General features: G+C 36.2%; 3 protein-coding genes across 3 annotated transcripts; 1 reads left to right on the forward strand and 2 right to left on the reverse strand.

Moving 5' to 3' along the window:
• Window positions 1–6925: 6925 nt before the first annotated feature.
• On the reverse strand, window positions 6926–11589 carry LOC122005904 (multiple organellar RNA editing factor 2, chloroplastic-like). Its single transcript, XM_042561151.1, has 4 exons — window positions 11111–11589; window positions 9577–9674; window positions 9332–9397; window positions 6926–7276 (listed from the first exon to the last, which is right to left on the reverse strand). Exons 1-4 carry the CDS (start codon window positions 11545–11547, stop codon window positions 7128–7130), a joined length of 750 nt encoding a protein of 249 aa, XP_042417085.1. The 5' UTR covers window positions 11548–11589; the 3' UTR covers window positions 6926–7127.
• Window positions 11590–12851: 1262 nt separating this feature from the next.
• LOC122004392 lies at window positions 12852–13375 on the reverse strand. Its single transcript, XM_042559285.1, has 2 exons — window positions 13189–13375; window positions 12852–13114 (listed from the first exon to the last, which is right to left on the reverse strand). The coding sequence occupies exons 1-2, from the start codon at window positions 13373–13375 to the stop codon at window positions 12852–12854; spliced, it is 450 nt and encodes a 149-aa protein (XP_042415219.1).
• Window positions 13376–15230: 1855 nt separating this feature from the next.
• LOC122004393 lies at window positions 15231–16071 on the forward strand. The gene is made up of 2 exons (XM_042559286.1): window positions 15231–15314; window positions 15415–16071. Exons 1-2 carry the CDS (start codon window positions 15231–15233, stop codon window positions 16069–16071), a joined length of 741 nt encoding a protein of 246 aa, XP_042415220.1.
• The last annotated feature ends 252 nt before the right edge of the window (window positions 16072–16323 follow it).

Below are 16323 nucleotides of genomic sequence, written 5' to 3' on the forward strand. Positions count from 1 at the left end.
CTTTTAATAAAAAAAAACCTCAGCTACTACCAGAGTTTTCGAGCACTTACATTTTAGTGAAGGTGGATTTTAAATTTAAGATTTGATCGTACTATTATCATAATCCACTGAATTAGAATTGGACTAAAATACAGATTCAAGGGAAATATAAAAAGAAAAAGGAAATAAAACAAAATTAATGTCAAAAAATGTGTATATGATTTACCCCTTCAGTTTCTATTTGATTCCTAAAACAATCTATTCAATCTTTGTTTTGCAAACAAAAAAAACAAAAAAAAACTAGAAATCTAGGGAGAGTTTGGTTTGTAAAATTTTTTTATTTTCTATTTCTGTTTTTTTATGTTTTCTAATATATTTTTTAGAAAATAGAAAATATGTTTGGTATAATAGGCTATATTTCTATTTTATAGAAAAGAAAATTGGAAAATACATTTGGTAGGTTAATATGGAAAATGGTAAGTAAAATTATTTTTATTTAGAAAAAAATAAAGATAAAATATTAATATAAGAATTATTAGGTTTTTAATTAAAATGATTTTTTTAGTATTTAAAAATATCTTCCAAATGAAATGAATTAGTTGACTTTTATATAAATATAAACTCAACAAGTGGTCCAGTTTGATCCATTTTAAATAAAAAATCTATCATATATATATATATATATATACATAGTTTCACATGTTCAAATATATTAAACATAAATACATTGTCATCAATCCGGCCTCTCGACCATACAGGGATCATGGTGCAGAGAGATAGGCGAGGTGACCATCCGTGCATACGCTGTTATTATACTTGCTTTGGCTGCTATTGTTTACATATGCTATTATTGCTTACTTACTGTTGTTGTTCACTTATGCTGATATACTTCCTTATGTTGAAATATGCTCTCATTGTAGGCGGATAGACATTGGTTTATTTATTGGAAATATTTATATACCTTACACGTTACCTCTGTAGCTATGAGCAGTACTCTAGCAACTTAGTACTACTTCTGACCTTCTATTACTAGACTAGTATACGGTTTCAGGTATGAGTATTTATTATGGTTTTATTTTAGTATTCGCTATTTCCCTTATGAGACTGTATTCCTTTTGGCATTCTCTATTTATATGTCATGTTCATGCACTATCTTTCCTTACCCGCTGAGTTCCAATACTCACCACCCACAAATTGATTTTTCTTTCGCCAGGTAGCAGGTAGATGAATTATGGATGCTTGGAGAGTGCCGACTGCTGATCCCACTTCCCACATCATATCTGAGGATATTTATCGGTTTTATTTTCGCTTTACTTGTATTTTTAGTATTCAGCAGTTTTAGTATTGTATGAATTTGTCTGCGTTTGGAGTTTGATTCGTGGTGTTTTGCTATCGTGATCTTGTGATTGTGTAAGCCTAATTGGCTAGTAAACTTTAGTTGTGGATTGTGGGGGTTTTTTTTTTCCATTGTGCTTTTAATACAGCCGTGTGGACTGAATATTAATTACGTGGCTGTTTCTATTGTGTGTATATTCCAGCCGTATGTAGCTGATGTATTTTGTATGTATATATGCTTCAGATTGTCACCGGTACAAGGGAGATGCTGTTGAAATTTTTCGGTAGGGACTCCTCTGGGGCGTGACAAATTAGTGGTATTAGAGCATAGTTTTACGATGCCTGCTTTTCTTGTGTTCCGGATTTTCGAGTTAATCTGATATCAATTTTTGGTAACAGAGCAGGTTTAGGATGTCTGTTGTTTTCGTATTTTGGATTTTTGAGTATTTTGGATTTTCGAATTAATCTGATACCAATTTTTGGTATCAGAGCATGGTTCGAGTCAAATGTTGGGTTGTGTGTTTTTGGAATTTCGATGTTGTTTGATTTACGATTTTTTGAGTTAATCTGATATCAATTTAGTGGTATCAGAGTGAGGTTGTGATGCCTATCTTTTTCGTATTCTGGATTATTAAGTTAATTTGATACCAATTTAGTGGTATCAGAGCGAAGTTTTACAATGCCTATTTTTGGGGTTTCGGTTTGTTGGTTGTTTTCCCTTTGTAAATTGATTCCTTGATGCGACTTTTTGAGTTTTGGGACCAGACAGCTGCAGGAATCTCCAAGCTATAGGAGGTATTTTGTATACTGTTATCATAAATACTTAAGAGTTTTTGTCTAGTTGTTTATATCATATATGATATGCGTTGGGTCAGCCATTGCTTAGGTCCATCAAATCTTATTGGAGATCATGGATTATAGTCTCATAGGATGTCTCCTATCATACCACCAGTATTACTAGTTTTCGCTATTACTAGTTGGGTAGTGGATAGTATTTCCTAAATATCGTGTTACTTCGATTGGTAGAGAATCAAGTGACGTTTGTTAACCTTGATCAATAGAGTATCAACTTACTCGATTTCATGGACATTTCGACTGTTGGGATATTTGTGTTTGGTTTGATAAATTTGTAAGGCATGATATTGGAGATTCATGTCCTCTGGACTACTTGATTGATAGTGTTTTCCCTCTGTTTCGGAAACATATTGAACCAGATCTTCATCGTGCACAGATAAGAATCAATAATAGCTTGGTATCTTCTTTTAGAGAACTAATAAGTGGTTGCCATGTGCAACTTTTAGGAAATCCTTATTGAAATGTTTGAGCTAGCCAATTCTAGTAGGAAGCCCTTTAAAGGAGGTAGTTGTGGGAATCAATTATGACTCGTAGAATTTTACTCACAGAAGGTAGAACAGCAACGTAGGCGTAGTGGGAGCAAGGTGATCTTATAACCCATAGAGTCATTTTTTTACGGTTGGAGATTTGTTATGATACTTGGATGGTTTGCTATATGAGTATGTTGTTTGGCTATTACTCTTACATGAGGATCCTTGAGTCGAGCAGTAAATTTGGAGACCAAATTTTTATTAGTGGGCGAGAATGTAAAATACGGTGCTCAGATAATAATTAAATATTATGTGTTATTGGAGAAATAATTTTAACGGAATCTTTAGGAATTTTTAGAAATTTTTGGGGATTTAATCGGAGCCCGTAGGGCATATTTTGGAGGGGATAAAATTATAAGCTTTGGAAAATGTCTGTTTGGAATACCCAAATTTGGGAGTTGATTAATTCTATTAACCTAAGGTATCAAACCAATACCTAAGTTTATTTTCCCTAATTTCCCTTTTCCTCTTCTTCTCTCGCCGATCCCTTCCCTTCTCCACCCGCGCCGAACCTCTTCTCCCCAAATCCACTGCCGACTCTCCTCTCCTCCACCGAGCCATAGCCGCCGGTCTCCTTCTTTCCTCGCGTGAGAGCACCACAGTAGCCGGCGATCTCCCTTGTTCTCATGCGGGCACCCCAGCCGCCGAGCCACAACCGCTGATCACGCCGATGCCCGACGCACTTCACGCGATTCTGCTCGACATCGCCACCTCCTCTTCTCTCCCGAGCTCCACTCGCAATTTCCTTCTCCCGATCGCCGACCGCCATGGCTCGACGCCAGCCATCCGACGTCGGTCGCCAGCCGCCTCGGTTCGTCATTACCGCCGCCACGCTAGAAATTTCCTCAGTGAACATCGCCACCAGTTGTGAATCTTCCGCAGCTACCCTTCACCGTCGGCGCATCATCCCGTGGGCTAAAGTTCTTGTTGGCGACATTAAAAGGAGAAAGGCAAGTAATTTCTCCTCTAGTAGGTATGGAAGTGTGTTTTCTTTGGTAGCACAACATAGGGATTTAGAGAATGTTTCTGATTTCAGTGTGGGTTGCTCGTTTTAGTTACTACTCTGTTTAGAGAAATTATAATCGGTTTTATGGGTCGCAATTTTTTCATTGGAATGGGATTTTCTTTCATTGTACCGGATTTGAGTGTTGTAGCCGCTGGGTGTTCAATTTCCGACACAACCATTGTGTAGTTTTCTTTCTCTTTGTTGCTGATCAATTTTGCTTTTGGATGAGTTGTGGAAATTATTGCCATGTGCTGCTGTGAACTAGGAACTAGGTTTCGGTATTGATTGGAATTTGAAGATGGTGGTGAAGCGTTCGATCATTGGAATGGTTTCTTTTGTGAGATCGAATGGAATTAATGTTTGGGGTTGTGTTGTTTTCGCTGTGAGTTTGTTCCGGATTTTGTTGAATCAAATGGAGTGGTTTGGATAGATTGCTATGTGTTTCAATGATACGTATTTCGATTAATGGTTAACTATCAGATTTGGAGTTAATGATTGAAATGGAATTAATGTATAGACTTCTAATCAGATTAGGGTTCAGTTAGCTATTTTGGTTCATGATTAATTTAGCTAACTAGTTCATACTTGATTAGTTATATCATACACTATGTACTTGTAGGATTTGTGTTCGGGACGAGCGTCTCGATGTGAAACTACTTGACATGATCTACGTATAAAGGCGGGTACTTCTTGCTTTGTTTCTTTTAGTATTTTGACATTGGTGCATAAACTATTTTGGATAAGAAATTGTTTTTACCTTGACTCCACTCTTATTTTCCCGCGCTTGATACTTCCACGCGATCTTTGAGAAACTAGTTTCCATATCTATACAGTCTCTCATTGTTGTTCATATTAGGTAGCAAATACTAGATACCATGGTTGTATGCCTTGATTGTTGTTTATGTACTATATTGAGCATGCTGGCTTCATGTAGCATACCTAATTTCTGCTTATATTTGTATGATGACTGTTGTATATTGCGCATCATATCATGGCATGCATGTCAACAATCAATTCTCCATTGCGGTCGAGAGAGTCGTTGACCAGCGTCGCATCCTCGGCCACTCGAGAGAGTGGTAGCTGGAGTTGATGCCGCTTATCCTATCGTGCCACACTCGACCGCTCGTGGTAGTGGTAGTTGGAGTTGCGAGCAGCAAGGACCCCCTTCGCTGTATAGCTAGTTAGCTACTCAACACCTGTCCATCCGGTCACTCGAGAGTAGTGGCGGCCTTTGGGTGGTACAGTTGTCATCGATCCGGCCTCTCGACCATACAGGGGTCGTGGTGCAGAGAGGTGGGCGGGGTGACCATCCGTGCATACGCTGTTATTATACTTGCTTTGGCTGCTGCTGTTTACATATGCTATTATTGCTTACTTACTGTTGTTGTTCACTTATGCTGATATGCTTCTTTATGTTGAAATATGCTCTCATTGTAGGCGGATAGACATTAGTTTATTTATTGGAAATATTTATATACCTTACACGTTATCTCTGTAGCTATGAGCAGTACTGTAGCAGCTTAGTACTACTTCTGATCTTCTATTACTAGACTAGTATACGGTTTCAGGTATGAGTATTTATTATGGTTTTATTTTAGTATTCGCTATTTCCCTTATGAGACTGTATTCCTTTTGGCATTCTCTATTTATATGTCATGTTCATGCACTATCTTTCCTTACCCGCTGAGTTCCAATACTCACCACCCACAAATTAGTTTTTCTTTCGTCAGGTAGCAGGTAGATGAATTATGGATGCTTGGAGAGTGCCAACTGCTGATCCCACTTCCCACATTATATCTGAGGATATTTATCGATTTTATTTCCGCTTTACTCGTATTTTTAGTATTCAGCAGTTTTAGTATTGTATGAATTTGTTTGCGTTTGGAGTTTGATTCGTGGTGTTTTGCTATCGTGATCTTGTGGTTGTGTAAGCATAATTGGCTAGTAAACTTTAGTTGTGGATTGTGAGTTTTCTCTTTTTTTTTTTTTTCCGTTGTGCTTTTAATACAGCCGTGTGGGCTGAATATTAACTACGTGGTTGTTTTTATTGTGTGTATATTCTAGCCGTATGTAGCTGATGTATTTTGTATGTATATATGCTTCATATTGTCACCGGTATAGGGGAGATGCTGCCGAAATTTTTCGGTAGGGACTCCTCTGGTGCGTAACAGCTTTTGTGTGCGCTTGGGTAAATAATGATTCAATCCCATTTAAAATCTGCATGCATATCTCTATAGAATAAGGATAATTGAACACGCTAGTTCTAGAAGAGCAGGATATATATTGTTCACGTTCTAATTTAGCAGCCCTCAACTCTAGGTATTTTTGCCTAGAAATAAATTCTGTACTCAGCTGGTGCATGATATTACTCCACTTGTCTATAAAGCCTCATATTTTTCAAATTTTGAAAGTTTAGGATCTTTACGTCGACGACTATTTGGATGATTTTGCAACACGATGTCGCCAATTATTAGGTTCCATTCCAACATTCTCATTCTCGTTATCAACGATTTCAACATATGAGTTAACACCTCTAGTAATGAACGCTTCTTCGAGCTCTTTCTTCATCAGATGTGAGAGGTAATTGAGTAGAAGTGCTATGCATGTCACCTATTGCAATTGTCCCACCGAAAATTATACTAAGAATGTGAAAATGATCACAACCTTCCTTTCGTATTATCTTGTACTTTCTTTTATTTTTTTGTATCATTGATTAGGAAAATATCTTATTATACACAAGTATCTTATTATTTTTTTTTTGTATCACAGCCCTTCCAAGTATACAAACGAGGAGGCGGGACTAGCAAAGGACTGACGACATGTGAGCAACAGGGGGCGAAGGAGCGGTGATGTGACGGAAGGGAGTTAGGGCACAAGAAAAAATGAGGAGTGGAGCAACAGAAGTGACATTTTAAGGCACAGGAGACATGGGAGTCGGGAATAAGGGAAAGGAGGAAAAAAAATTATGCAATAGGTTCAAAGGACCGCATTTTTATTTATTTTTTTCAAATCACATTTTCCTATTTTTTGACCGTTTTATTTGATTTTTTTTTTTCTAAAAATGACTTTTAGCTATTTTTAATTTTTTCAAAAAATAATCTCATTTTAAAAAAAACAGAGATAAAAATTATCAATCAAATATGTTTTCTATTTTTACAAAAAATAGAAATAAAAAAAATACTCAAACCAAAAGCCCCCTGTCATCCTTAGGAGAGCAAGCTTCTACAATCCAGGAATATAATATATGTATATATAGTTTTCGAATCAAACATTGATGATATCTGTCCAAAATCCACATTTGCAAACAACTTTCAATAGACCACGACTAGAAATAGAATACTGCAAGCTAGAGGATACGACATCAATGACCATCTCATACCATGCCCATATTTCAACCACATATTCGGATAGAAATGATCGGCTTATCGCTGGCTCTCCCTCCGCCTAACGTAACGAGTCCTGTCATTATATCTAGGTCTGTCTCTTTCATTTCTATGTGTGGTTGCCGCATCAATCCTCCTCTGCCTTTCTGGAGGTCTTTGAACGATTTCTCCATTCGCAAATAGTTCAGCTGCAAATAGTAAAACAGTTGAATGCTATCAGTTGCTATACTTGAATGGTTCAGCTACTTCTCTCAGTTTTGTTTAATGTCATCGGTAGCAATACTTGGATGATTCAGTTAGTTTTTATAGATGATAAAGGAGCAGTAAACATCATACAATATCTACTGATGCTCAACTACAAGCAATAAGATCGCCAATAAAATGTAACTAGTTTCCATCTCCTAAGTATTTATTGATAAATCCAGTTAGTCTCATTGACTAGCCTTGGAATAATCGACCTGGCCCCACGGAATTTTTCCACCAGCCGGATAAATCGGGAAGCGGGTGTGACGGGCAACCCAGAAGTCCAACATCCTTTGGTTGCGCGCCCCATTGGAAGAATTATACATTATTTTTGTAAAGTATTTTCATACCCCATTTAGCAGGTATAAATTAAATACTTGAATTGGAAGTGGTGTTATATACAACACATTGAGATCCACATACATAACACACATACTAAGATATGGAGTTCCCTTCAGTGCCAAGTGCCAACTAAGCTTATAAAGCCTATTTGTAATAACCAACAGTATGCATCCATTTGCTAGCAAATGTCAACTGGGAGTTAAACCAGTTGTACATGAAACTACTATATTAATTTTACTTGAGCCATGTGTATACTTAATGGCAATTGATGCATGCGATGGTAAAGGAAAATTTATTGTAACATGTGTGCATGAATGATTCCAGGTCTAGAGATCGAAGTGGTCAAGCAAACAGGGCAAGGTTCGACTAGGACTGATTCTAGAACTAGAAATCAATCTGGCAAGCAAATGGGTCGATGTTCAATTGGTCAAACTGGGAAGAACTAGACAAAGATTCCAAATGCAAACAAACTTACTGGGTTTTATCATTTATTCCAGTTTTACCAGATTCTATGGGTTTTTACCATTCATGGACACGGTTTTTGTGGTGAACCAGAACTGATTCTGAGTTGTTTCTTGTTTCACTAGTTGAACTGGTCCAGGTTTGAAAACACAGGAAAAACTGGAGCAATTAATAATTTTCCCTATAATGTTCCACATGTTACATAGCGAAAAAGTTGCTACTATATTCATTGTCGGAAAAAATCATTATTTCACTATATATTATATCATTTTAATAATCATCCTTGTTGCTCTAGAAAGACGGCTTAGGCTACATATTAGGTAAGCTAGGCGAATTTTGAGGAGGATCGCTATAAATCGGTCACAGAACTGCATAGCGACCGCATATGGATATGACATGCAGTTTGCATGTGAATTAAAGAAAATCCTTATTTGGATCATTTAAACCTAAGTTAATATGTTTAATAATTTGTAACCCATAAGATTTGAACTTGAACATTTGTTTTTGCAAATCAAGTGCTAAATACTTTATAGACATGAATTAAATATTTTTTAATATAATGATACTGACCAGGTATACCTCTACATACTTGCAAATGCACTATTAACGGCAAACTACCTACATATACATTTTGAAACATAGAATTTGCCTAGGCTCATGTTAGGATTGTAAAAGTAGGGTACTTGCATCACTTCTTTAATTAACAGCCCTATTAAAACTTTCATCACAAGTTACCACATTAGCTTTTAAGGCAAATCTTTTTCTAGAAAAGTGAATTATGTAACTTCTTGCATGATTTATCCATTCATCTTCTTTATGTTATGGATAACTTGAGGGTTGTGATTCATTTTTAATTGTGTGGATGATTTCATAACAATTAAAAGTAGTAGCAAAATTAGAAGAATTGGTTACCGAGAGTACTAGGTGGCAACAGTGCCAGAGATAAACTAATCAGCAAAAGCTAACTAAATTGTGCAAGCAACAAGCAGATTTAGCAAAGTAGAACAGCAACGAGTGTGATGGTAGCCTACACAACGACTAAGAAAAGTAGAAGGTGGCAACAGTGCCAGAGATAAACTAATCAGCAAAAGCTAACTAAATTGTGCAAGAAACAAGCAGATTTAGCAAAGTATAACAGTAACAAGTGTGATGGTAGCCTACGCAACGACTAAGAAAAGAAGTTTATTAAATCTGACCTCCATAATCCTTGTTCTCAGCATCAACATATGAATCTGGAAGAACAAACAGAACACCAGGAATACCTGCCACAGCCATAAATAGTAATTTTTTTAATAACTAGATAAAAGACACCAGAAGTGATGCACAAACTCTGATGAAATGTTAATACTCAAGTTGAACAGATAAAAAAATCTCTATAAAGAAAGAAGAAATAAAAAGGAAAAGAGATGTTTGCTCTGCAAAGAAATATGATGTTGCAAACCTTCAAGTTTGTTGGATGTCTCCTCATCTATTTCACATCCAAATCCAAAGTATCGTTCACATGACACATTGTAAATCTTTCTCTTTGCTTCCTCCTCACTAACTCAAAGAAGAAAAAAAGGTGAATACAAAGGTGACAATCAAACTGTTCATTGTAATAAATAAGCAACCACTGATAAAACAGAGAAGTTCATGTTAAGTTTTCTCAGACAGGAGGAAAAGGAACACACAAAAGTACACACTCATAGAGAAAAAAAAAATCAATTTCTGTAATATTTTGAAAGGAGTAGAATGGAAGGACTTGTATTCCTTCCAAATTTTCTATTTGGTCTTTTATTTCCACTCAAATTGGACAACAATTGGGGAAAATCAAGTTCATGCATCAAATAAACACATATATACAATATTAATTTCCCTTCTCATTTCAACTGCGTGAACAAGATGAACGAAATATGATGAAAGCAAGAAAAAAAATTCAGTACATTTTTCCCCTTCAGTTAGATGTTTTGATAAGGATGAATACACAGAGAAGATGGATAGGTGGAGGGGAGAGATGAAAAGCAAACTAAATTTTAGCTGTCCTTTAACATAAAGGTGGAAAAACCAGGCTCCAAATGCCGTCATGGGCCCAGTTGAATCATTTATTACATGTCAAACTTGACCGGTACAAACCGTTATGGGTCATGCCTAGCAGAGCCTGTGACAAGCATGACCATGTAACAAGCATGGCCTGTGACAACTGGGTCTAGCGTTGGCTCAAGTACGAGCCTGATTGGCCCATGCCAGAACCGGCCCAAGCCCAAGCCCAACCTATTTTATTTTAATACATAATAAGAAAAATATACAAAGGAAAGTTTTAAAAATATATATAACAAATAAACATATATATTGTATTTCTATATTTTTAAATAAATTTTCTTTTTAAATTTTAAATTTTAATTTTTAAAATATTTTTTAATATGTGAGCCAGGCTGCGCTGATTCTATGTAGTGCTGTGCCTGAGCCGTGCTTAGCACTGTGCGATCAGGCCATGGGCGACCTGACAACATACCTTTGCCCAACACATGGATCAAGCCAAGCCTGACACATTGATCCAGCCAGGCACAGCACGATTATTGGGTCTGGCACAACAACCAAAACTAGGCCGGGTCAAGTTGGGTCACAGGTCTGATTGTCATCAATGTAAATGTAACGGATGAAAACTTTTTTGCATTCAAGTATTAATTATACAATTTTAAATTGATAAGTTATGAAGTGTGGATGCTTAAAATCATTCGCCTAAGGAACCAAGAGAGTAAAAAAATCCATGTTTTGACTTATCTCTCTCTCCCCACTCTCCCAATCCAACGTTTGACTTATCCTTTCCATCCTACTTTCTTTCCAAAGCACAGCATAATATCCTTATTGCGGATATCTAAAAAATGTGCTACAGTTCGACCAATTGAAACAAACAAAATTCTAGCAAATCATTGTGCAGAGAAAGAACATACCCTGAGATTTTTTTTTAAAAAAAAAAAGAAAATCAGGACCAATACCTGCCCAGGACCTTGGTTAGGGTTTGAATGTAGCAATCGATCATCTGCTGTTTGGATGCCCCCTCACCTCCAGGTTTATCCATAACGATGAGCCAGTGCTCGTAGTCACACCCCGGGAACAGAGGCGCCATTTCAGTCGGCGGACGGTCGCTAAACCCCGAACCGCCGCGGGAGCCAGAGTTCAGAGGCGAGTAACCCGGGTCGCCCGGCCGCCGGGCCATGCACCTAATCGCGCCGATGCGGGAGGCCACACCAAATCCAGGAAGGTTAAGCATCGCGGGCGATCGGCGGACGGAGCGGACGCCCGCCGTGGAACGCAAGTGGAGAAATCGCTTGGGAAGCAAGGAAGCCATGGGATGCTGGGCAGAGGCGAGGTGGGAGGAGAAGATTGCACGGGTCGCGGCGGTCGTTCTCGCAGCGACGGCGGCGGCGGCCATTAGAGAGGCAAAGTAGAAGGGACTGAGGGCTTTGTATTGCGGTTTCGGTCAGGAGGATATTTATCGGCTGCCCTGAGTCACCGTCACATATGCTGTAACACTGTGACCGTTACAGACGATATTTTCCGTGTTACGCTATGGTGTAACAGGTACAAACAGGCGGAGACCACCAGCGGGATCCGTTTACAAATCAGAGAATGATCCGTAAATTTTGATTGATTGATTTTGATAGATCATATCGGTAAATAAATATTCGATCTAGAGGATTCGAATTCCTATTAAAATCAACCAATAAATCAACTAATGTTTATAGTGGACCATGCTCTTAATTATGGATCAGAGGATCTGTCCTCTAAAAAACGAGCTTCATCATTTTTAATTTTGTACTCGCCCTTCTTCTATTTATTATCATAATAATGCCAAGATCCAATATATATTTTTTAAAATAATCCTTACTGTTGACCCCTGGACACGATGAGATGAACTCTCGTGCAGTAAAATCATCTCCAACCATAAAATATATTTTGGTGCACTTTCAACACTAATTTGGTATCATTTGAGCACCAAAATTTTTTTCAACTTCAACCAATGCACACCATTTCCTACACTAAAAGGAATATTCTTTAGAATATTCTATTTTTCCATCTTATAATTTATTATTGAACATATATATTAATTTAGTAAATATTTTTATTACGATAATAATTACTATTAAAATTAAAATTTTATTGTACATGATAACTAATTTTTATGATATTATGTTTTTAGTTACAAGAAAATTTAAATTAGTATTTTGTATTTTATTAGAAATAATTTAATAAACATACTAATATTTAATATTTAAAGATAATACACCATTATAAACAATTTAGATAATTTTTTTAAAATATTTTCACAAAACAAATAACACTTCATTAATCATACAAATAACACTTCACTAATAATACATCATTATGAATCTTAATTATCAGAATTACCAAATTGCTCCCACAAATGCTCAATTAATGCATTTCTAAGGGCAAAGTGAGCATTTTTATTTTTGATTCCTTCATATCTAGAAAGAAACTCTTGAAATTGGGTCTGCAGCCGACGAGACTTCACCTTGATCAACAATTGAGGTATTCATATCGCGCTCATCTTCAATTATCATATTATGCATAATAATACATGAAGTCATTATATCATGTAAAATATTTTTCTGTCAAAAACGTGAAGGTCCTGCAATAATTGCAAAGCGTGATTGGAGCACTCCAAATGCTCGCTCAACATCTTTTCTACATGCCTCTTGTTTCATTGCAAACAACTTATTCTTTGTATCGCGTGGATCTTGAATTGTTTGAACAAGTGTAGACCATGTTGTACTCTTTTTCTTGAATGAGATAACGAGCAGGGGGAGCAATACCTTGAGCAAGGTTAGAAAAAAGATGAGAAGACTCCAATACATTAATGTCATTGTTAGATCCAGGTAAACCGAAATATGCATGCCATATCCAAAGATCATAATCAGCCACAACTTCTAGAATAATTGTTGGCTTTCCACTACGATCAGAATATTGCCCAGCCCATGCTGTTGGGCAATTTTCCACCTTTAATGCATGCAATCTAGACTACACAACATACTAGGAAAACCACGCTACTCACCAATACGAAGAAGCCTGGCAACATCATTAGCATTGGGTGATCGCAGGTACTGTCCTCCAAATACTTCAACAACAGCACGACAAAATCTTTTCACACTTTCTATTGCAGTTGATTCTCCTAGTTTGATGTACTCATCAGTAGCGTCTGCCGGTACACCATATGCCAATATTTGAAATGCAGCTATCATTTTTTGTAAACCTGACAGACCAAGTTTTCCAACTCCGTCTCTTTTCTACACAAAATAATTATCATATTACTAACCTCGCTAAAAATACGCATAAATAAATTTCTTCCCATTCGGAATCTTCTTCGAAACATTGCAACATTATATGTAGGATATTTGGCAAAGTAATCATTGAATAGATTATGAACAGCAGCTTCTCTATTACGATTAATCACTATGTGACAAGGAATAGATCCTTGATGTTTGCCTTTGTTGCTTTCTTCACTCAGATGTTTCAAAATGACTTGATTGTTTTGGTAGATCGCTTGAGTGATAAGCCTTCTGTGTGCTTCAAATATATCATCATCTTCAGAGCTTGAGGATGATAAATTTGATGTACCTTCATATCTAGCACTCATTTTTTGAGATGAAGAATGTGATTGAATTGTTTTCAGTTATGGTATAGTATGTATTTATAATATATACACAACACTATTATTTTTGCAAGTGGGACATCACAATGCACATACCATTATTATTATTTCAGGAGATGAGACATCACAAAGCACACACAATATTATTATTTTTGCAGGCGACAGGACATCACAATGCACACACCATGATAATTATTTAAGGAGATGGGACATTACAATGCACACACAACATTATTATTTTTGCAGATGAATGGACATCATAATGCACACACCATTATTATTATTTCAGGAGATGGGACATCACAATGCACACACAATACTATTATTTAGGTGACGGGACATCACAATGCACACACAACATTATTATTTTTGCAGATGATGGGACATCACAATACACACACCATTATTATTATTTCAGGAGATGGGGCATCACAATGCATACACAACATTATTATTTTCGCAGGCGACGGGACATCACAATGCACGCACCATGATAGTTATTTCAGGAGATGAGACATTACAATGCACACACAACATTATTATTTTTGCAGATGAAGGGACATCACAATGCACACACCATTATTATTATTTCAGGAGATAGGACATTACAATGCACACACAACATTATTATTTTTGTAGGTGACGGGACATCACAATGCACATACCATGATAATTATTTCAGGAGATGGAACATTACAATGCACACACAACATTATTATTTTTGCAGATGAAGGGCCATCACAATGCACACACCATTATTATTATTTTAGGAGATGAGACATCACAATGCACACACAATACTATTATTTTTGCAGGTGACGGGACATCACAATGCACACACAACATTATTATTTTTGCAGATGAAGGGACATCACAATACACACACCATTATTATTATTTCAGGAGATGGGGCATCACAATGCATACACAACATTATTATTTTTGCAGGCGACGGGACATCACAATGCACGCACCATGATAATTATTTCAGGAGATGAGACATTACAATGCACATACAACATTATTATTTTTGCAGATGAAGGGACATCACAATGTACACACCATTATTATTATTTCAGGAGATAGGACATCACAATGCACACACAACACTATTATTTTTGCAAGTGACGAGACATCACAATGCACACACAAATCTTATACAATGCACATAATTTTTTCCTATATAATGACATACTAGACATGGCCATCACAATGCACCTTTACTCTTGAAAAAAATGAGTTCGAATTCTCGTTCATCATCCTACTCAGTTGAAGAAGATAAACATTTATGTCATGTTTATCACCATATCTCTCAAAATCCAATCATAGGAATCAACCAAAAAAAGGACCAATTTTGGGCAAGAGTTGAGATAGAGTATAATCAAGATTCAAATTTTAAAAATTCAGAGCGACCGAGAAGATCATTACAAAAAAGAATGAATACTATGATTGTTGCTGTTTCCAAATTGAAGGGTTGCATACGACAAATCGAAGAATTGAATCCAAGTGGAGCATCAGAGGAAGATATTGTAAGTTGTTTTCATTATTTCTTTTGTAGACTATCCAAATTGTTTTCAATATCTAATTTAGTTATTAATTTTGTTTCTTAATTGTATTATTTTCTTACAGATGAATCGTGCTCAAATGTTATTAGTACAAGACCCTAATTACTCAAAGGGCTTCAAATTTGGACATGTGTGGAGCATTCTTCAAGGTATTGAGAAATTCAACAGTGACAACGTCAAAGCTGCATCTACGAGAGTGCAACGACAAACTGCTCAAGCTGATTATTCTCAATCATATAATCTCGAGAAAGATGTTTATTCACCTTCATCTCCACATGTCTCTTCGTTTAATCTTAACATCACTCATTCAGACAGTGGTGATACTTCAACTAAACGACCTATTGGGGTGAAGAAAGCAAAACTGAAGAGAAAGAATGAACAACAATTCAGTAAAATGGTTTCACAGAATGACGAACTTGTTGCGACGTTGGATCAAAGTACCAATGTTGCTATGTTCAAGGAAGAGAATAAAATTTTATTCAAAGATTTGAATACCATTGCTGATCCGATAATGCGTGAATTTATTCATGGTGAACAAGTCAGAATTATGCAAAAGAGGACTGAAAACCAAAAATCTCAATCAATTCCACATAAAGGAGAAGGATCTAGGATCAATTCATCTCAAGAAGAAGGACAAGGATCTCAAGATCCTTTGAATGGTTTCGGTAAATTTTATGATTATTTCGGTGGTTTATTAGGAGGTGATTTTTCAGAATATTAAACATTGATTTGTTTAGTATTGCAATGTTATTGTAGTTATTTAAATGTATGTTTACTTTAGTGTTTGCGACTCTTTAAATTGCATGATGGACTATATGTTATGTATTTTGAAATTTTAAATGTTTAATTGTTTGTTTGTTATGAAATTACCAATATTATAAATTTTAATATATTTAAAATCTTAGTAATATAACAAATATTTTAAATATTAATTATTTAAGTTAATAACTAATATAGATTTATAATATATAAA

The sequence above is a fragment of the Zingiber officinale genome, chromosome 7B, assembly GCF_018446385.1.
Source record: "Zingiber officinale cultivar Zhangliang chromosome 7B, Zo_v1.1, whole genome shotgun sequence".
In the NCBI taxonomy this organism is placed as follows: Eukaryota; Viridiplantae; Streptophyta; class Magnoliopsida; order Zingiberales; family Zingiberaceae; genus Zingiber; species Zingiber officinale.

Bases quoted from the DNA above. Each gene is read 5' to 3' on its own strand.
- LOC122004392 (XM_042559285.1), bottom strand. From the start codon at position 13,375: ATGATAGCTGCATTTCAAATATTGGCATATGGTGTACCGGCAGACGCT. The intron at 13,115-13,188 runs GTGAGTAGCGTG...ATTGCCCAACAG, and splicing joins TGCCAGGCTTCTTCGTATTG to CATGGGCTGGGCAATATTCT.
- LOC122004393 (XM_042559286.1), top strand. From the start codon at position 15,231: ATGATTGTTGCTGTTTCCAAATTGAAGGGTTGCATACGACAAATCGAA. The intron at 15,315-15,414 runs GTAAGTTGTTTT...ATTTTCTTACAG, and splicing joins GAGCATCAGAGGAAGATATT to ATGAATCGTGCTCAAATGTT.
- LOC122005904 (XM_042561151.1), bottom strand. From the start codon at position 11,547: ATGGCCGCCGCCGCCGTCGCTGCGAGAACGACCGCCGCGACCCGTGCA. The intron at 9,675-11,110 runs GTATTGGTCCTG...TCTTTGAGTTAG, and splicing joins CTAACCAAGGTCCTGGGCAG to TGAGGAGGAAGCAAAGAGAA. The intron at 9,398-9,576 runs GTTTGCAACATC...TGGCTGTGGCAG, and splicing joins GACATCCAACAAACTTGAAG to GTATTCCTGGTGTTCTGTTT.